The 21,505-nt window shown below is 38.6% G+C and overlaps 4 protein-coding genes across 5 annotated transcripts; 1 reads left to right on the top strand and 3 right to left on the bottom strand.

Moving 5' to 3' along the window:
* On the top strand, positions 1 to 4,092 carry LOC18793957 (WD40 repeat-containing protein HOS15). Of its 2 annotated transcripts, XM_007222854.2 has the most exons (14): positions 1 to 208; positions 303 to 451; positions 545 to 875; positions 981 to 1,075; positions 1,170 to 1,216; positions 1,380 to 1,530; positions 1,617 to 1,680; positions 1,800 to 1,958; positions 2,037 to 2,158; positions 2,777 to 2,851; positions 3,057 to 3,110; positions 3,192 to 3,265; positions 3,435 to 3,509; positions 3,699 to 4,092. In XM_007222854.2, the coding sequence occupies exons 1-14, from the start codon at positions 148 to 150 to the stop codon at positions 3,916 to 3,918; spliced, it is 1,677 nt and encodes a 558-aa protein (XP_007222916.1). In that variant the 5' UTR covers positions 1 to 147; the 3' UTR covers positions 3,919 to 4,092. The 2 variants fall into 2 exon arrangements, with proteins under 2 accessions (XP_007222916.1, XP_020411288.1); XM_020555699.1 differs by lacking the exon at positions 1 to 208 and having other exon boundaries at positions 360 to 451; positions 537 to 875.
* Positions 4,340 to 7,037, bottom strand: LOC18790732 (putative cyclin-A3-1). The gene is made up of 8 exons (XM_007227565.2): positions 6,462 to 7,037; positions 5,830 to 6,062; positions 5,664 to 5,739; positions 5,475 to 5,551; positions 5,319 to 5,352; positions 5,083 to 5,232; positions 4,869 to 5,003; positions 4,340 to 4,774 (listed from the first exon to the last, which is right to left on the bottom strand). The coding sequence occupies exons 1-8, from the start codon at positions 6,789 to 6,791 to the stop codon at positions 4,703 to 4,705; spliced, it is 1,107 nt and encodes a 368-aa protein (XP_007227627.1). The 5' UTR covers positions 6,792 to 7,037; the 3' UTR covers positions 4,340 to 4,702.
* On the bottom strand, positions 9,448 to 13,636 carry LOC18790590 (putative cyclin-A3-1). The gene is made up of 8 exons (XM_007224261.2): positions 11,811 to 13,636; positions 11,300 to 11,532; positions 11,107 to 11,182; positions 10,923 to 10,999; positions 10,774 to 10,807; positions 10,520 to 10,669; positions 10,309 to 10,443; positions 9,448 to 10,212 (listed from the first exon to the last, which is right to left on the bottom strand). The coding sequence occupies exons 1-8, from the start codon at positions 12,123 to 12,125 to the stop codon at positions 10,141 to 10,143; spliced, it is 1,092 nt and encodes a 363-aa protein (XP_007224323.1). The 5' UTR covers positions 12,126 to 13,636; the 3' UTR covers positions 9,448 to 10,140.
* LOC18792540 (probable LRR receptor-like serine/threonine-protein kinase At3g47570) lies at positions 17,738 to 21,475 on the bottom strand. Its single transcript, XM_020561979.1, has 3 exons — positions 19,146 to 21,475; positions 18,341 to 18,808; positions 17,738 to 18,214 (listed from the first exon to the last, which is right to left on the bottom strand). The coding sequence occupies exons 1-3, from the start codon at positions 21,334 to 21,336 to the stop codon at positions 17,832 to 17,834; spliced, it is 3,042 nt and encodes a 1,013-aa protein (XP_020417568.1). The 5' UTR covers positions 21,337 to 21,475; the 3' UTR covers positions 17,738 to 17,831.

Genomic DNA, 21,505 nt, shown 5'->3' with positions numbered 1-21,505 from the left:
ACAAATTTTACACATAGCCCAGCGGCCAACGTCTCTCTCTCTCTCTGCCTGGGAAGTAAGTAAGAAGTACGGCGGTGGCTTTAGGCTTCTGGCTCGGCGATAGACACCTGAACCCTAGGGTTTGGAGCTTCAACGTTGACGACGACGATGATCTCCCTCACCTCCAACGAATTGAACTACCTAGTCTTCCGTTACCTCCACGAATCAGGTCCGTTCCATTTGCCTGTTTAACGCTTGCAAAATTAATCATTTTCTGGCTAGAAATTGTTATGAAACTCTAATTAATTTCTTAATTTCTTCAGGCTTTACGCATTCAGCTTACGCCTTTGGATACGAGGCCGAGCTTCACAAAAGCACGATTGACGGTAATGTAGTTCCGCCAGGCGCACTTGTTACGTTTATCCAGAAAGGGCTTCAATATCTTGAGCTGGAAGCAGACTTGAGCAGCAGTGTAAGCAAAGTGTTTAATTTTCTTAATTAATACATGCTTTGAAGTTTGAAAGTTGGAAGCTTGGGCTGATTGATGTGTGTGTTAGGTTTACAGAGTGATGCGGACATGGACGACGACTTTTCGTTTCTGCAACCGTTGGATCTTATCACGAAAGATGCTTATCAATTACAGAAAATGGTCAGGGAGAAGAAGGACAGGATGAACGCAGCTAACCAGAAAAATGAGAGCAAGGAGGAAAGTGAAAGGGAAAATGCTCGAGAAGTAGAGGAGGAAAGAAGAGATAGGGAAAAGGAAGAAGAAGAGGATCGGGAGGACAAGTCGCACAAGGAGAGGGAACAAGAAATTGATAAAGAGAATGAAGAAACACACGAGGATCACAATGAGATTGAGAAAATGGAACCAGAAGAAAATGGAACTTGTGGAGGTAATTTGCCCTCAATTTCGTTTCTGTTTATAAAGACGTTGAACTTTGGCCATATGTTAGCTTCCCAATTGTAAAGTTTAAGTTGTCTGTAAATATGTGAAATAGGGGTGGAACCAATGGAAATAACTCCAAGCTCAATATCCTTGCCTAGTGAAATTCCTAGCTCTGACGTAACAGTTCTAGAAGGCCATACCTCAGAGGTTTGGATTGGATATATCCTTGCATTGTACATTTTCCTCCCATTATCAGTTGGTAGAGTGTGATTGCATGAACTTGTTCCTCCACTTCTGACAGGTTTTTGCTTGTGCATGGAGTCCATCGGGTTCACTTCTTGCATCTGGGTGAGTATGTTGTCTTTTATACCTGGGCATTTTAGCATCAGGTGATTTATATTTTTTGTCATCTATCTCACAAAGTAGCTGGAGTTGGGATATTACTTTGTACGATAAAAGGTGTCAGAAACATGGAAGATCATCTTATTTTCACTTGTATTTCCTTGTCTAGGTCTGGAGATTCAACAGCGCGAATTTGGACCATTGCAGATGGAGGTTGTGGATCTGGCATGCAAAATGAGCCTGCAAATGTTGCGGTTTTAAAGCATTTCAAAGGTAGAGCCAATGAGAAAAGCAAGGACGTGACCACACTTGATTGGAATGTGAGTCTTTATCACGTTCTGTAGTTGAAAACTCTGACATGACTTTCTCGCATTATGTTTTTGCTAAAGGATTTGCCATTTTGTAGGGTGATGGGACATTGCTTGCAACAGGTTCTTACGATGGCCAAGCAAGAATATGGAGTAGAGATGGTGAGTTATGTTTATATCTGCAACATGTTTGCTGTTGAAGTCTAGTGATTGATAGATTTTAAACAGCTTGCACTTAGTCCTAGGTTTTTGTTAACTTTTACTGTGGGATTTTTATATAGGAGAGTTAAGGACTACATTAATCAAACATAAAGGTCCAATCTTTTCTCTGAAGTGGAACAAGAAAGGTGATTATCTTCTGAGTGGCAGTGTGGATAAAACCGCAATTGTGTGGGACATAAAGAGTGGGGAATGGAAACAGCAGTTTGAATTTCATTCAGGTACTGCATTATTTTAAGGCTGTGTTTGATAAAATTTCACTTCTGCACCATGTTAAGCAAGCCAAAATTATTTTTCAGCTCCAACCCTGGATGTTGATTGGCGGAACAATGTTTCCTTTGCAACGTGCTCCACTGATACTTTGATACATGTTTGCAAGGTTGGAGAGAACCAACCAATCAAAACTTTCTCAGGGCATCAGGTTTGTTCTATAATCCAACAAACCAATCATGTTTGCTAGTTTATAGTTACTGCATCATTTTTTGAATTAAACACATGAATTTTTACTATTATATAAAGACAAATTAGAATTGTGCTCTGTCAGTTCTCATGTAAATGCTTAATGACTCATGATTTTCATGCTTCCAATCAGGGAACATGTGTAAAAAGTAAAATTCAAAAAAATTTATAAAAAAAAATGAGGAGGTATGAGTATTGAGAGCTACATATACTTGCGTGTATCGTCAGTGCTTCCCCAAATTACTAGTTGCATGCCCCTGTCCCTTGGACCAGGTTGTAAAGGATGGGGGGTAGAGCAAGCCTTGGGTTTAGATATTGCCTTGCAAAATAAATTGAATAAATTAATAATCTATAATCTTTTTACACTTTCTTCTATCAAGGTCTCACTAAAATTGATTGTACTGGTATAGATTTCTCAGGTCTGGATTGACATTAAACATCTTCCACCCTTTGCCGCTCTCACATTATAAAATATATCCAGTTAAATGCTTAGAGGAAAGGAACTCACCAGTTGGTGAATCTCATCAGGAGATTGATACTGCATGATTTTTATTCAACCTTTCTGATTTTATTGTTTCAGGGTGAAGTTAATGCTATTAAGTGGGATCCAACCGGCTCTTTGTTGGCTTCTTGCTCTGATGATTATACTGCAAAGGTGATCTAGACATTTGAGAATGCTTTTCTTTTGAACTTCCAATCAATAATGTTGCACTACATTTTTGCACTCTTACCATGGGTTTCTTGACCCGGGTTACATTGACATATTAGTGTCTCCGTAGTACAGAACAGTTTGTTTTATGGGTTTCTCTTTATTGTGGTTTTCTTGAATGGGCTGAAAACTCAAGTATCTTTTAACACAGATATGGAGTACGAAGCAGGACAAATATTTGCATGATTTGAAGGAACATGTTAAGGTATCTGTGCCTCGTTTCTATTTGTGAGTTTGTTGAAAATATTCCCAGATTGTAAGTTGTGATGGATGCATTATTTTGTAGGAGATATATACCATCCGGTGGAGTCCTACAGGACCAGGCACAAATAATCCCAATCAACAGTTAGTTCTAGCAAGGTAAATGCACTGCTTCTTCTGACATGTGTAGAAATAAGGGTAAAGTAAAGTACTTTCTATATGTGTATGTGCGTGCATGGTCGCTTGTGTTTGTTTCTGTCGTTGCCTTGAAAGAGCAGATACTGTTATTCATACATTCTTTATGTTTCTCTTATTTTACATGGACCAGCGCTTCCTTTGACTCAACTATAAAACTATGGGACGTGGAACTAGGGAGACTTCTCTACAGCTTCAATGGCCACAGGTAAATATTCATTAATTTTAGTTTGTTGCATGGCGTTTTTCTAAAGAAATTCTGTATGAGATCTATGAGGTGCGATTTACATTCCACAAAGAACAAAGAGGTGGTACTAATTTGTTTGCTTGAAAAATGAGACTGTTATGTTAGTTGTGATTCGCAATCTACTGACATTGTCTGTATGGCAAATCCTAGGGATCCGGTATACTCTGTTGCATTCAGCCCGGATGGCGAGTACTTGGCCAGTGGATCTATGGATAAATGTATGCACATATGGTCCGTGAAGGAAGGCAAAATTGTAAAAACATACACAGGAAATGGGGGGATATTTGAAGTTTGTTGGAACAAGGAAGGTGACAAGGTCGCTGCGTGTTTTGCTAACAACGTAGTATGTGTTGTGGATTTCCGAATGTAAGATTTTCAACTTTTATGTTCATTATCATTTTATTATTATTTTCAGTTGGGGTAGATTCCCATTCATCTTTAAATGACAATGAAGAGCTTTCTTTCTATGTTATGTTGTGCTAGTAAAAAAAAATTATTTTTTATTTTTCACTTGTGCTATTGAAATTCAATCTGCATTTAAGAAGGTGAGGATTTGTTAAGAATGTAAAATCTAAACATAGAATATTCTAATATTTATATCTCAATATAATAAGTCTTAAATTTCTTCCCTGATTACCAATTAATTTTGGATTGTATACTTTAAATATGATATCAAAACAGTTGATTTATTCAGGTGTCTCAATTAATATAATTAATTCACGAATTAAGTCGGGTCACACATGAGGATCAGGGAATATAATATGTTTTGACTGATACGAACGCAATGCAAGTGAAACAAAAACCAGGAAAAGTTAAAAATAAAAATGAGAACCTGTGATTTACAAACATCATTTCTACAGCGATTGAGAAATGAGGAATATTACAAGCTTTCACAACTCAACATTCCCAGCGAAAGCAACCAAATGCACTCAAAATGCTATCCTAACTTCTGTCATAATCAACAAATAATCTAGCAAGGTGAAAGAAATTTTAAACGCTAGTGGGGACTATCTAAGCAACACCATTGAGATCGAGACCCTACAAAAAATATATATCTAATCCAAGCATATATCACAACCATTCGTCTTGAAAAACTTGAGTTAAAAAAACCCCTCGTCTTGCAGCTAAAACCTAGTCCTCTTGTACTTAAATAATCATTCTTTCAGATCTTCAAAGTAGTCAGTCGGTACTTCTGGAGGAGAAGATATGGTTGCCACGCATTTGAACTGTATCCAAAAACAACACAATTCACATTATCTCTATTCTCTATAGCGTGGAAAATAAAACCAAAGTCTGTAGGTAAACATTTAGCCAAAGTACCTTATGTGATTTGTACTTTCCTCTTATCGATTGTAAAGTTGCTCCTCTTTTACTCCGATGCAAGTCGTGTATGATAAGGACGCATTCCCTCAAATCAGTTGGTTTGTATCCAGAATATTGTTGCAGGGACAGAGTCTGCAGAAAACAAGATTAACTCAGCAATTTCTTTCAATACTTGTTAAACAATGTTACAGAGTCTCTAGCAAGTTCTTACCCAAGGATGAGACTTTGGCCGGATCATAAATCTTGCGAGAAATGTAACAGACGCAGCCACCAATGAGGGCAAAAACTTTACACACTCGTACTCTAACAAACTTAACTCTGCAAGGTAGTAGCCCAAAAATTCTAACTGCAGATTAGGATCCTGTAAAAAGCACAAAGCAAGTAATTAGCTTATTGTATGTATTACATTTTTAGCTCAATTGGCTGTGAGAGAGAGGTTTTGCATACTTTGTAGCTCTCTTGAGTCACTCTAGCAAATCTCCTGCAAACCAAAATGAGAAGGAACATTAATCAATCCGATATGTTTACAGCGAAGCATCATAAGTGCACATGATCAAAAGTGCCCAAGCAAAAAAGTATGCAAGCATTGCCCTTACTCCTTACCTTAGTATTGTCTTTATTGTAGGATTTCCCAAGTTGAACTTTAAGGCCTTGAGTATATCAGCTTCCATTTTTAACACCTATACAATGCATACAATGAACAAAAGTATTCATCTAAAGTACTACAATAATAAAAGCGAGGGTGATTTGAAAATATCAATCTAAGATGAGAAAGAGAACTATAAAAATCACCTGGTCCTTATCATATGTATTATCTGTGATGTAACAAAATTGTTCCACATGTGGAGGGCTGATCTCCTCATACTTTCTGTTTACCACATTAACAAGAAGATTACTATGTGGATTCATATTAGTAAGAAAGTATTCACACAAAAATTTCATTCACTTGCGGACTTACGAGGCAATGAGCATTGAAGAAACACCCAGTAACTGAAGCCTTTTGCGGTCGAGAGCTTTCAAAGATAGGTATCTATCAATATACAGAACGGTGAGGAAAAGAGTGTCGGAAAGGAGCTTATATTCCTCTGCAACTTCCACCAACCAGTCTACTAAGATTCCTCTCATATTAGAAGTGATGTCCCTTTGAACCTTTGTCATGTAATCAGGTAAAGGCCTTCTATCTGGATCCGCCTGAATGTAAACCCATCATCACCATTAGCCTATTTGCTCAAAATAAAAAAATGCTATAAACTCATGCACCAGTTTTCACTTCAGACCAAGACCCTAATGCCACCAACCATTCTCAAATACCAATACCTACCCATTATGAAAAATAAACCCCAAATTCCAATTCAAACAAAAACCCAAAACACAGAGACGACAAAAATTGCTAAATAAAGCTTAGCTTTTGGCTACTGAGGAAAACCCAAAATAACATAACTAAACACCACAACGCTTCAGTCTTTATCCTAAATTCAACTTTCAGAGCAACGAGAACGCATTAAAAATCTACATTTGGCAATACCCAACTACCATTTTTCCAATAAATTCCATTATCAGACAAGATAAATACGATTTGATAAGCCTTACCTCGAGCTTGTGAAGATAATCATAAATGTCACGAGCATAAGGCCCACACATTTGAGGGTCATCCGACGTGGAATCAATGTCCGGGGTCGTCGGCGTCTCTGTTTTCTTCTCGGGCAGCGCTTTCTTCGCCTTGGCTTTGGCTCCGCGTTTCTGCACCTGCGGCTCCACTGCAGAACTTTTGTTATTCGCCGGAACGACGGCGTTTTGGATGATATGGAGCTCTCCTAAGACCACGCGTTTCTTGGTGGCCGGCTGCTCTTGGCCCATGGCAGCTTCGGCCCTCCTCTTCATTGACCTTGTGACCCGGGCGCAGTTCTCCTTCTCCGCCATGGCCCTAGCGAATCTGTGAGTGTCGAGGTTTTGGTTGGGTTAGAGAGAGAGAAAGGTTTTGAGGGGGGAAAGAGAAAGAAGAGAGTTTTGTAGTGAGTAAAATGGGAGCGCCACTTTGAAAACTAAAGTTGGCGCCTTTGGGTTTCTGTTTTAATGTTTTCGGATCCATTTTGGTTCCCTGCTTTGAATTGCTTCAATTTTGAAATTTTGGAATGTGTTTGCCATTTATTTATTTTTTATCTTTCCTTTTTTACCCTTATCAATAAAATTAAAAAAATTAAAAAATTTACAATTAATTTTTCACTAATTAATATAAAATTTACGCGTATGATTTTTTTTTTCTTCTAAAAATAAAACACTTTGCCAAACTTATTTATTTTTAAACAATTGAACATTTTAGTCCACTCTACACCCCCACATGTTTCATCGATCTCTTAAAAAATTTGAAAATTAGTAAGAGTTAAATTGAAAAGTTTAAAAAATACGAATATCTTAAAGATTAGATACAAGAAAAAAAAAAAAAAAAAAAAAGCAATCTGCAAACTTTGCTTCTTCTTTTTTTTTTTCTTTTTTTTTTGTTACAAACAAATTTTGCTTTCTAAAACATGAGGGATAAAGAAAAAAGTAAGGGGCCATTTGGTATCTTATTCAAATAGAGAACTCTAAAAACGTTGATTTTTCTTAAAAACAAGGAGTTCTTAAATCTATTTTTAAGATTCAAAAACTTGTTTGGTAGTCAACTTGAAAACTATTTTCAAATCATAAAAATTTGAGAACTTGTGGGTTGTTAGAAAAAAAACTAAAAAAACAGATATTTTTTGTTTTTAATAATTATGAATAGACCCTAAATTTCCCCATTCCCCCTATTTGAATGTTGGTCATTGTCTTTTGCATCCCTTCTTAAGTTTTTTTGCTTTTGATTAGTTTCCTATTTTCACATTCATTTTAGGGTAAACTACAGCAAACCCCCCAACCTATAGAGTCATTTACGAGTTTATATCTAATTTTGGGGACATTTATGAGTACATACTTAACGTCGCGGAAAACATACAGATTGCCCCCTCCGTTAGCGAGTCCGTCAGAAAATCCGTTATCTACCTATGTGGCAAATGTGGGTTCCATTTTTTAATGAGGTGGACTTATAGGTGGACAAATAAATAATAAAAAATTATATATTTTTCAAAACTAATTTTAAATCATTAAAATTATTTTAAAATTGATTATATTAAATTTAAAAACAAAAACAAAAAACCCTACCCAAATTCTCTCTCTCTCTCTCTCTCTGTCCCGATCTCCTCTCCTCCTAGCTCACAGCCACCCAAACCACTACCCAAGCTTACTCAGGCCACCCATCCCAGCCTTAACACCTCCCTCATGCCACAGATCTGATCGCTTTCCCCAAACCACAAACCCCAAAACGATGTCGTTGTCGTCGCCGTCCCCAAACCATAGCTGAGTTCAACTTCAAATTTCACATCCCAAATTTCGATTAGCCTCACGGCATCGAGGCCGTTCAAATTTCACATCCCAAACGTCAATGCCTATGAAATAGAAAACGCTTGGCTGAGAAAAATATCAGAATCCGAATTCTTTCAGTATAATTCAAGGAATGGACTTCCCTCCCCAGCAACCTAGGCTGGTCAGGGATTACCGATGTTCAGTCAATTAACTGGGCAAGCGACAAGGACGAAGAAGCGGCAGAGGAAGGAGGAGGGCATCGTCTTCTCCTTCTCCACCTTCTCCATCGTCTCCTCCAACACGAAACGCTCGTTGTCCTTCAGCGAGCCGTACGAATGGTCTTTGAACAGCCCGGACAGGTCTAGTCCGGCCGAGAACGATTTCAAATCGAACGCGTTCAAATAAAACTAGGTGTTCTTTCAAACAGAACTGGGCGTTCAAACGGCTTGAGCTTGTTCTTTCAAATCGAACGCGTTCAAATCGGAGGGTGTGGGGAGGGTGGGTTGGAGGTTGGGCTGGAAGGGAGGGGTTGGAATGGGGCTGTTTGCGTCCTTTTACCTTTTTCTATTTTATTTTTTTTCATTTTTAATGATTTTAATATTATTTTAATATTATTTTTAACATGTATATAATTTTTTATTATTTATTTGTCCACATGTAAGTTCACGTCAATTAAAAAATGGAACCCACATTTGCCACGTAGGCAGATAATGGATTTCCTTATAGACTCACTAACAGAGGGGGCAATTTGTAAGTTTTTCGCGACGTTGAGTATGTACCCATAAATGTCCCCAAAATCGAGTAGGGACTCATAAATGACCCGGGGGATTTACTGTAGTTTATCCCTCATTTTCATATCCCTACTTCCCATCCTTAACTTTTTGTGTTTAACTTCATTGATAGATCGAGAAATCAAAGATGGCATTAGTTTCCTATTATTAATATTACTTCTCGTTGAATTAACTTACTTTCCTCCCCCATACCTTGTATTAGTATTTCACATCATTCCAAATTGATGTGAAGGTAACAAAACTTGACCAGCAATTTCACTGCACAGTCCAAACTTAACCAGCAAGGATATAAAGGTAACAAAACTTGCAAATTTCCATCAGGACACTGCCTGTAAAACATATGCAACCTGGGGTGGGGAGATAATTAGCTTTGTCAATGAGAGGCCTGATTGTGGAAAATCAGAGAGTTCTGAAAGTAAACATTCTCATTAATTATTAACATGACAGTGTTACAGTATATATAGGCTACAAGATTAGCCCTCAGCTAATGTAACTGATGTAACAAGTATTTAACGTAACTAAAACTAACAGTAAACTCCTAGTTAACCTAACCACAAAAGTAAATTATAGCCGCTGGCCTGGCTGTTTCAGTTTGACAACAGCAACACTCTTCTCGTGCGTCATTACGTCTGTGGCTAAACAAATGCAACCCAGCTGTTAAGGTGATAAAGCAATCATGTATATTTTCTTTGTTGGCACACTACGATTAGATGCCATGCACCCATCGTTGCAATTGCACCACATCGGGTGGAAAGTTTACAGCATCAGTCTGCTTAAGTGCTACCCTTTGGGTCAGCTCATTTGGTTCACCACTAGACCATACCCTGCATCACAGCTTACTCAGTTTTGATCTGCGCTAGCTGAAGTGTATTTGCTGAATGATAATATAGAACCAGCTGCTTCCCAGAAATCCAACACAAAGGTCAATCAAGTTGTAATCTGGCGCAAAGCAGAATGATGCCCCATCCTCACCCAATAGCAATTGGCAAACACCATCAGCCATCGCCATCAACCCTCCAATCAATCAAGCACACCCAATAAAACTTATATCCAGATCTTACTATCACATTGGACAAGCCCTTGCTACAAGGATTGTACTTTCATGTTTTCAGATCCTCAAATAAAGAAGCTGGTATATCTTGAGGGCAATGAGTGTGTGCCACACATTTGAACTGCGTTAAAGGAAAAGGACTCCATTAGAACCATGTTTTGCATTTCTAAAATTTGGAAAATAAGAAAAGGTCAAACCTACTTCTGATAAACAATACCTTAAGTTGTTTGTATTTCTCTTGAATAACATTCAAATTTCGTGCTCTTCTACCCAAGCACATGTCATGTATGGCAAGAACACATTCTTTCAAATCAGCTGCTTTATATCCAGTATACTGTTGCAGGGCTGGACACTGAAATGGATACGATACGACTTAGTAATTGCTTTCAGACATCAAAATCAGCACAAGTAATTTATCAAACCCTTACCCAAGGATGTATTTTTGTTCTAGTCATAAATCGTGCCAGAAAAACAACTGATGCAGCTACCAAAGAAGGCAGGAACTTCACAAGTTTGTAATCCAATAAACTCAGCTCAGCAAGGTAGCAAACCAAGAACTCTAACCGCAAATTGGGAGTCTGTAAACCACACAAAACAATAAAGCAGTCAGTATGAGAGACTATAAACTTGGTAAGCCCACATGTGTGTGTGTGTGTGTGTGAGAGGGAAGGGGGAAGCTTACTTTGTAATTCTCTTGAGCAATATCAGTGAATTTTCTGCAAAACAATTCATCAAAGGAACAAAAACAATCAGTCATAAGTCATTTAAGCTTGGCAAGTAATTACATTACCCAACCAAAACAGAGTGTTTTCATTGTCAGCACATCCTTACCTTAAGAATGTCCGAGTAGTAGGATTGCCCATTTCAAATTTCAGGGACTTGAGAATGTCGGCTTCCATCTTGATCACCTTTACAACCCACCGAAAAATTTACTCTTAGTATAAAGCAAATGCATCTATCTGAGGTATAAATAGATCATTTTCAGGGATAAAACCCCAAGTAAAACGTCAAATACCTCTTCTTTTGTATACGTATTTTCTGTTATGTCACAGAGCTCATCCACATTTGGAGGAGTAATCTCTTCATATTTCCTATAAATTAAGAAATCATGAAAATGTAAGAATAATACTTACAGTAACTTCACATCATCATCAGAAGTAAAACAGTTGTACCAATCAGACGACAGATTCAAAGATTTGTGAGCTTACGATGCAATGAACATTGAAGCAATTCCCAATAGCTGAAGCTTCTGCTTATTGACCACATTGATCGATAGATACTTATCGATATAAGAAACGGAGAGATGAAGCGTGTCTGGAAGGAGCTTATATTCCTCTGCAACCTCCACAAGCCAATCCACAAGGACCGCTCTCATATTAGCATTAGCATCTTTCTGAACCTTCTCCATGTAATCAGGCAACGGCCTTCTCTTTGGTTCCACCTAAAGAAACCAACCCATTATTCACGGTGAGCCTAATCCCCAATTGACAAAACATTAAACCCTAATTTAGAGAATTCACAAAACTACCATACCCAGAATCAAAATTAAACCCAAAATCCTACCAATTGGATCTTAATGCTTTATAGCCAATTTCACTATCAAAATTGAAACCAAAAACCTTTTTCCCAATATCAATTTTAAGTTGAAAAGTCCAAGACCGTTCTGATTATCAAATGAAGAAATCAAAATCTGAAGAAACAAAGATGGGATCTGTGCACCTCCATTCTACGAAGATAGGCATAAATGTCCGAAGCATAAGGTCCACACAGTTGCGGATCCTCAATGTCACGTGTTGCTACGGCTTTCTTCTCCTCCTTCTTGATTGCACAATTCGGTTTCTGCAACTCACCATAAGATTTGTGGTTGGCCGAAACGACGACGTTGACCAAGTTCGTAACATCTCCAAGCACCGCGCGCTTCTTGGTAGCCAGCTGATGCTCCTCAACCAAGGCGGCCATCGCCCTCCGCTTCGCCGCAGCACGAGTAGTGATGCGAGTGCAGTTCAGTTGCTCGGCCACGGTGGTAGAAGCCATTGCTCTGCACTGGTCGAGCTTTGGTCTTTACTTGATGTCGTGGCTCGGGTTGGACTGTGAGAGAGATAGAGAGAGAAAGCAAAGCGCAGAGTTTGAGGTGTAAGACTCTGAGCGGTGATGGCAATATGTAGTGAGAATGAAAGAGAGGGTGGGTTTTGAAGTTTTGAGAGAGAAAATAGAGCGCCATGCTCAACTCTGCTTCGAAAATTTGTGCTTTTGGCGCTGTTTGATTTGACGTGAATTTTTTAGTTGCAGCTAAAATTTGGGGATTTTGGATTTTGGAGCGTTTTATTTTGTTTTCTATTATTTTTGGAGCGTTTTGTCGTTCCCCTGGACAAAATTGAAATTTTGGGAATTTTTCTGTGTGGGGCCGGGTTTCCACGTGACTTTTATTTTCGATGAACCAAATTTGAAAATTTTGGGTCGTTTTATTTTTTTTGAAGTTAAAATTGCGCGCTTAGTCAATCTAAACTGATTTTTTTTTTTTTGGGTCTGAAAAATGTTTGGGTTAAAAAGTTTGAAACTTTCGTATTTTCATTTGGGGCATAAAGATTTGGTACTAGGCGGGTCCCTTTTTAGGTGTTTTGGTTTGATACTTGGGCGGGATAGTTTTGGCTTCGGCTTTCTTTGGAAACTGATATTTTGATTTCAATTTGGACTCTCAAATTTTAAGTTCAACCCAAAACATCAAAATCAAGTCAACCCAAAGCACAAACAAACACTAAACATTTTGCTTACCCTTCTGGTTGTTGATGTTTTTTTCTTTTTATTTAATCCACATATGGGCAATGACAATTATGCTTCATCACATAAATATAATTTCAATGGTGTTATTTATGAAATGATTTCGTATGATACTAATTTGAGTTCTAATTTTTAGAAATTAATCGGTAAATAAGTAATAAGAAGGAAATATTTTAAAGACAAGTTGTGCATCTACCAAAATCGCTGTATTAACCAAGATATAACGCAAATTTATTTCGCTTATTATATGACAGGGACGGTCCTACGTCCATGCTAACATGAGCTATAGTTTCGGTGACTTGATATTTTATAGTCCAATATTAATACTCAGCTCACCAAAGTACACCTCCACTCCACACACCCCATCCTAGTGATCCCGCCCACAGAAAATCTCTTTTTTTTTTTAACCTTTTCTAGTGTACATAAAACGTCAATTCATTTTTTTTCCTTATAAATTTTGGCTACTTCTTCTCATTTTTATTTTTCAAGTTGCGTTGGATGGATTAAAATGGTTCTTTTTTTTTTTCTTCTTCTTCTTTTATAATGGATAATAAATGCTTTCAATTATTTTCCTTTCATGGAGAAGTTTATCATGTAATTGTTAATTGACCTTAAAATTCATACTTCAATGAAATTCACTCGTACAAGTTTTCTAAGTTTGTATGTAAGATAAATTTAGCCCGCCCTATTTTCAAATCCTGAATCCGTCTCCGTTACATGGGGTATACTAATTACGTTTATTATTATGATAAGTTGTTAATTTATTATAATTTATACATTAACATGCAATTGTTGTTCAAATTAAAGCTTAACACTCTCAACGTGGCCAAAATTGAAAACGGTGTAGGTCTAGCAGCGCTTCCCTGAAAGCTGATGCAAGAGAGCCCAACCTCAGGTCAACAATTGAAATCAATCAATTAGAGTAAAGTGTTCCAACAACATTACACCAAAACTGTATGCATCTCCTGCTGTCGTTGGTTCTTTGTCCAAAACCATACTCTACATTGTAGTTCAATCTAAATCAGCAAACTAAAACCAACCATAGTAATTAATTGCTACCGATTATCAACCTACAATACTTGAGCAGCTTTTAAAAGATTAATCATGTATATAGAAGCAGCCAGATGATCATCTTTTATGGTCATAGAAAAAATTGAGTCTCTCATATGGAGAAAACATGATAAGAGCTAAGCTACATCAACATCACAAAGAACAGAGAGTTCATAGGCTTTCTTGAAAAGCCTCGAGAAAAATGACTTGTCTATATTAGTCGTATTCTCAATCCCTCTTAATTTGAAGCTTCACTCTCCCCATTCATTTAATTTATTCCTAAACTAGCTTCTACAACAACAAAAAATTAACTCTTGCACCTTTTCCTTTTATATTTTGTTATGTTGGGAAACCTAGCAAGATACATGTATGAGAAGATAACCAATATGATAGAGAAATAGGATGAATCTTTATCTGTCACTCACATATATACCTCAAAATATAATTACATGTATGAACCAAAATATAAGTCATCAGAAGAAAACTAAATGAGGAAGATAAGAACATCATATGACAAGAGTTTTTTTTTTTTTTTTTTTGTCACCGTCAGTTATCAGAGTTTTGTCACTGTCAAGTCATCTGATCATATACACAATATACATATCAAACTAAATGTATTAAGCATAAGAAACATTATGTTCTTGAGGAAAATTGTATTTCATTTATTTTGATTGAGTTATTAATAAATTGAGTTTGTTTTTTTAATGCTTGCAATGGCTAAGTCTACACTCGGGAAAAATGGGAAGCTGGGTAATGGGCCTCTAGATGTGTAGCTTGTTGTATGTAATAGCAATTCCACTGGTGAGCCCTTGTCAGGGCAGGAAGGGGCCCAAGCCCCATTTTGGCATTCTAGCGGGCTTAAGCTGTCAGGGCAACAGTTGCCAACTGGGTCTCAGCAAACCGGGTCAGCTCAAAGGCAAGAATAACATGGGCCATTGTCTGGGTTTGCTGACATCAGTGATGAAGTCAACACCGAAAAAAAATTAAATACAAAATATTTCAGAATTTTTTTTAATAAATACTTAGTCATATTCTTCACTTCTCACACCAAAACTCTATACAAATTCCTCTCCTCATATCTCATGTGAATAATGGTTGCCCTTAGGTTGCCATGACAATGGGTGGGAATACCTCAAGCCTTTTGCAAGGGCTGCTACTATTCACATAAATAATAACAATCCTTTTCTTGCCATGACAAATGGGTGGAAGTGCTTTAACCAGTGCTTGTTTGGCACCAAGAAGTGTGTCTTGAAATTCCAAGTTTGCTTTTAGCCGAGGGTACCAAAAACAAGTGAAGCATATATTTGAGGCTTATTTACATAAATGCCTCTTAAAACTATAGTCAAATCTCACTTTGCCCTCCCAAACTTAAAGTGGCCCACTTATTCCTCTTGATCATGGTTTGGTAACCTACTTTATCCCATGTTGTCAACTTCATTCAAAACTCTGTTAAAACTGATGATGTGGCATGGGTGTTTGTGTAATTTTGGACTTATGTTTCATTATTCACCAATTGAGTGGGTGATATGGCAAGTGGAGGCCACCTCCATATAGATTAAAAAATAATTAAATACTTAATAACTAAAAATTAAAAATAAACTTAAAAGAAAAACTAAAAAATCTTCCTCCTATCCTCTCATCTCTGCACCCCAAACCCAACCCACACCCATCTACAGTCGCCACCACTCCACCATCCCCTTCCACAAACCCAACCCCACCCAGCACCTTCAATCACTTAGCACGACAGTGGATTGAGCTTGCCCCCAAAATCCCCAATTTAAAATTTGCCAAAAATAAAGAAGTCGACAACGACAGGGTGGGAGCAAGATCTGATTTTCTGGGGTTGACCCGAGAAGATCTTGGGGTGGGGCGCGATTGTTTGGGAGTCAAAGTTGTATGGGGCAATTTTGGGTTTTTAAATTGTATGCATTTGTAGGCTGCCATTTTGGATTTGGGATTAAAATGCCCCAGCTACTCTGCTAGCTGAAATGTGCAGCCCCTCCTCTAGACTACCATTCATCATGAATTCATAAACCAAAGTTTTGAAATCGTTTCCTTGAAAATGGATACTTGCACACGCGGTCAATAGTTTGACAAGATTTCGGTGCCTAATGTTTTTCAAGGCTTCACATTCAGCTATAAAGCTCTCTTGAACTCTGAACATTGAGTACTTTGACTGCAACAATTTCTTCTTTCTTCCTCATTGAGAATTCCCCTGTACACAGAACCAAAACTACCAGCACCAATCAAATACCGAGAAGACAAACCATCAGTTGCTTTGAGGAGATCTGCATATGACACTTTCAAGAGTGAAACCCCCCATGCTGATCCTGAAGTTGGCTTCACTCTTGCTTTTCTTGATGGATAAAGAAGCACAGAGAGCAATGCTTTTTTTGATAAATAAAGAAGCACAAAGCACAAGAGTAAGCCAAGTCCAATAACTCCCCCAATAGCAATTGATGTAAGTACTTTCCGCCATGGAAATAATTCTGTCTTAGGTTCTTGCTTAGATTGATTGGAGATGCATCGGCGTTGCGGCAATCCTAGCAGAAGTATACCACCACATAGCCTTTTGTTTCCCATGATGGAGTGGGAGTGGAAGGTGGAAGGTGGAGGTGAAGGAGAAGGAGGAAGGTACGAAGGGGAGATGATGACTTGCATGTTTTTTTTTTTTTAATAATTATTTTTCATGGTTGTTGAAGAAAGGAGAAGGAGAGGGAGCGATGGTCGGTGCGGCTGGGTAGGGGGATGGGTGTGGGTGGGATCTGGGTGAGAGAGAGAGAGAGAGAGAGAGAGAATTTTGTTGGTTCTAAATTTTTTAATGTTTTATTTTAAATTTTAAATTAGTTTTAAATATTAGAATATTTAATTATATTTTTATCCATGTGGAGGTGGACTCCACTTGACACGTCACCCCTCAATTGGTGAATAATGAATCATTGGTACAAAATTACACAAACACTCATGCCACGTCATCAATTTTAATAGAGTTTTGGATGGAGTTAACGGCATGAGACAAAGTGGGTCATCAAACCATGGTCAAGCGGAGTAAGTGTGCCACTTTAAATTTGGGAAGTAAAATGAGATTTGACTGTAATTTCAAGGGACATTGATGTAAATAAGTCTATATTTGATGTACAAAATATAGAGGAGTACTCAAATGTATATGCATGTACTCGTAATGTCTTATTTCTTTGGTAAATATCATGAGGTGTCCTCACACTCATATGGTGGGATTAATCCCTACTCGGGGTTCGGCTTGTTCCTGGTCACAAAATACTTCCAACGAGTTTCAAACTCTTGTCATTAAAGCATCAGGTAACTCGCCAATTAAAGATAACAGTTTATTAATCGCACTACACCTTGTGGTTTATAATGTCTTATTTCATCCACAAGCATATTAAGTTTAACACTAATTCGATACGTTATTTTTTATTTAACATATTATGTCATATTTGTGTTGGTGTCAAATAAAAGTTAATTGGAACTTATTAGCTTCATGTCAATTTTGACTTGTGTAAAAAAAAATCACATGATGGCTGAAGTGTGTGTTACACATGGGCCATGACCTCGTGGACAGGCTGACATTTTTGCTTGCCATTTCAGTTCAGTTTAGTAAAGGAGGTAAGGTAAGGAGCTGTCAATTGATGCTTGTGTACAGTTGCAGTTCATTCCTCTCGAGAAGGCAATTTCCTTGTGACAGCTTCTTCCTCTATTGGGCTTGCTATGAGCATGGGCTGCAGGGTGTGGGGTAGGCCTCCCCAACTGGTTTTGGGTCATATATAACAGTTGAGGCACATGAGTATTGGTCGCTAAGATGAGCGAATAAGGGAAATGCGACACTCAATTATATATTATAACATACTATTAATTAGTACATAAATAAACATGCAAGCAATTTCCAGTTTGTAGTTAAAATTCATGCTTGGCACTCTCAGTCTCAACATGAGTATGCTTGAAAAGGGTCTGCCGAGCAGCTTCAAGTTTGTGGAGGGCATCCCTCAAGCTAATGCGTCCCTCAGGCGAAGCAGAGGTGCAAGATAGCCCAACCTCTATAATTGAAGTCAGGCAATTACGTTCTAATTCATTGGGCGGATGCTGCATGAGGTGTAGCAGCTCAGAGTCTAGTACTTGGGCAATGTTTTGAGGGAAGGCTGAGTGCACCCATCTGATAATGTTTTCGTCTCCTGTGAAACTTTCATGGGTTGGGCTTTTCCCAGTAAACAGCTCCAACAACACTACTCCGAAACTGTATGCATCTCCGGCCGTCGATGGCTTTTGTCCAAAACCATACTCTGCATCATAGTTCATTCTTAATAAACCAAACAAACTAGAAGAAAAAGAAAAAAAACAATCATAAAACATAGCTAACTTGACATATAAGGTAAACCAAATACTTCAAATGAGAACTTAATACTGACCTGGTGGCATATATCCTATGGAACCCTTTAGCACATCTGTGGAGCTGAGAACGTTATTGCTTGTTCTTTCTATCAGCAACTTGGCCAGCCCAAAATCTCCAATCTTTGCAATCATATCTCTGTCCAAAAGAATGTTGCTGGGCTTTAAATCACAGTGCGCCACTGGAACTTCACAATCATGATGCAGATAATCCAATCCACAAGCAACATCAATGGCCACATTCAGTCTCTCCACAATGTTCAATCCATCTCCATTAGCATTCTTTCTCTTACCCTGAATCCAATCTTCCAAGCTCCCATTACTCAGATACTCATACACCAAAGCCAAAAAATCCATGTTCTTGAAGTCCAAGATGGAGCATGATGTGATCAGTTTGACAAGATTGCGATGCCTCACGCTCCTCAAGGCCTCACACTCTGCCAAAAAACTCTTCCACGATCCTGTCCTTTTCATATCAAGCACCTTCACTACTGAAGGAAGTTGAGGTTCCACCCCAAAACCAATTGGCAATGGGGGGAGTAACCCAACTCCTTATAAACCCTTGCTAGGTTTCTCAACTTTCCAATGTGGGACTCTTTACCTTCACATTCTCACACGCCCCCGCACGTGTGGCGAATTTTCAAACCTAACACGTGGACAACACATTTTGGGTGACGTGGAGCACGTGTGGCCGTTGGGCTTTCACACGTGGGCAACCCGCTCTGATACCATGAAGGAAGTTGAGGTTCCACCCCAAAACCAATTGGCAATGGGGGGAGTAACCCAACTCCTTATAAACCCTTGCTAGGTTTCTCAACTTTCCAACTGCTACTTCAATTCCATCTCTTAGGCACCCTCTGTATACAGACCCAAAGCTCCCGCTTCCAATCAAATTTTCCGTGCTAAAATTCCCAGTTGCGCCACGTAGCTCTTCATATGTAACCATTTGATGCTGCCCTTTTATTAACAAATCAGAATTAGTTTCTGTAACTCTTGCTTTGCTTTTGCTGACATAGAGCAAACAACCAACTATGACACATACTGCCAATGTTGCCAAAACAGTCGAAATAAGAACTGGGATCAGTACTTTTCTCCTATGACCGCCAGGATTCACACATGACGAATGCAGGCAAAGCTTTGGGTTGCCTTCAAGATGGACACTAGAGCTATTTTTAACAAAGATTCCACCTTTAGGAATTACTCCTTCCAAGTGATTAAAGGAGAGGTTCAAGTAGCTCAGGACCTGTAGGTCTTCAAGTTTGTCAGGAATGGACCCAGAAAGCTGGTTTGAGGAGAGGTCTAGAATCTCAAGACCTCTCATATCTCCAAGAACATTAGGAAGAGGACCAGAGAGTTTATTTCTCGCCATCAACAATCCTTCCAAGCTTGTACACTTTCCAATTGTGTTGGGGATCAATCCAGACAAGCGGTTGTCTGAGAGGTCTATAGTGACCACACTTCCTAGGAGCCCAATTTCTTCAGGCAAAGGACCACTCAGAAAGTTGTTAGACAAATTCAGAATGGTGCTCAAACTAGGGAGGTTTTGAAATATTTCTGTAGAAATGCTTCCATTGAGCAAATTGTTGGATAAGTCCATGGAAAGCAACTTCTGAAAGTTTGCAAAGGAAGGGGGTATATGGCCAACAAAGGAATTTCTGGATAAATCAATGTTGTTCAGCTTTCTGAGATTACCTAAGGAGTTTGTAATATGACCAGACATTTTGTTTGCAGCTAAACTAAGCACTTGCAATTCTTCCAGCTGGCCTATTTCAGGTGGGATTTCGCCAGAGATCAAATTATAGCTTACATTCAGCAAAGTCAAGCTACTGAGTTGACCAATTGAGGAGGGTATGTGACCGAAAATGCGGTTCCCTCCCATGTACAATTTTTCGATAACCTTGGACAGGTTTCCAATGGACTCTGGAATTACACCCTCTAAATGATTACCATCAATGGCAAGGAATTGGAGACGGGTGCTGTTTGTTAAGGAAGTGATGAAACTGAGACCATCACCACCGTAGCTAACAATCCGATTGAAACCAATGTTGTACATTTCAATGAATGGCAAATTCCCTAGGCCTGGTGGAACCGTTCCTTCAAGAAAGTTGTTGGACATTCGAATTGATCGAATGCCGGAGATATTGTGCAAAGACACTGGAATATTTCCGGTGAATAGATTAAAACAATTTCTGAAGTATAGAAGATTTGGAAGTGTGTGACCAATATTGCTTGGAATCTCACCCCACAGTTGGTTTGAAGCTACAGTGAAGAGAAGTAGAGAAGAGATGTTGTATATGGACAGGGCAACAGTCCCAGTGAGTTGGTTACCTGCAAGATCAAGTTCCTTGAGTTTGTAAAGGAAACCCAATTCACTGGGTATCGTACCACTGAGACTATTTGTGCCTAAGTTCAAATGTGTGAGGGTGGAAGAGAGGTTGCTTATGGATGGTGGGATTGGACCATGGAGTCTGTTTCGTGCCAAATTCAAGACTTGAAGATTTTTCAAGCTGTTGAGATTTTCAGGAAGTGTTCCTGTGATGTTATTTGAGGCTAGGTCAAGTGTTTGGAGGGCAGTCAATTGGGTCAGGTTTGATGGCAGGGGACCTTGTATGGTGTTGGAGCTCAAGTTTAGAGATGTCAAGCGGAAAAGGTGGAGAATTTGAGAGGGAATGTTTCCTGTTAATTTGTTATTTTGAAGTTGAAGGGAACGGAGGAAGGAGAGGTTACCAATATGGGGGCTAATGGAGCCTGTAAGTCCCAAGCCGGAAAGATGAAGAGCAACAACTCTGTTGCCAAGTTTGTTGCAAACAACTCCAGTCCAGTTGGTGCATGGAGATGAATTTTGGTCCCAAAAAGATGGAGGGAGACTGACCCCTGACTTGAATGAGATCAAAGCCTCCTTGTCCGTGGCAATGCTTGGCGTTGGTCTGGCTGTCTCAACGCTCACAAATATGCATAGAAGAAGAGAGAATATAATGGCAAATGTTTGAGGCAATAGATGGAATTGGGAAACCATATCTCTTAGGTTTCTTTTTTCTTTTTCTGTTTTTGAACTCTGATGGAATAAGACAAATTTATAAGCCCGAATCCTTGATCGGTACTGTATATATGCTACCTTATTTCTGGTTGTCCAACGTTGAACTTGAATTTTGGCTCAACGCTCACAAATATGAATACAAGAAATA

The sequence above is a fragment of the Prunus persica genome, chromosome G1 (assembly GCF_000346465.2).
Source record: "Prunus persica cultivar Lovell chromosome G1, Prunus_persica_NCBIv2, whole genome shotgun sequence".
Taxonomy (NCBI): Eukaryota; Viridiplantae; Streptophyta; class Magnoliopsida; order Rosales; family Rosaceae; genus Prunus; species Prunus persica.
Note: the sequence above shows the minus strand (reverse complement) of the source record. Positions and strands in the feature narration are given on the sequence as shown.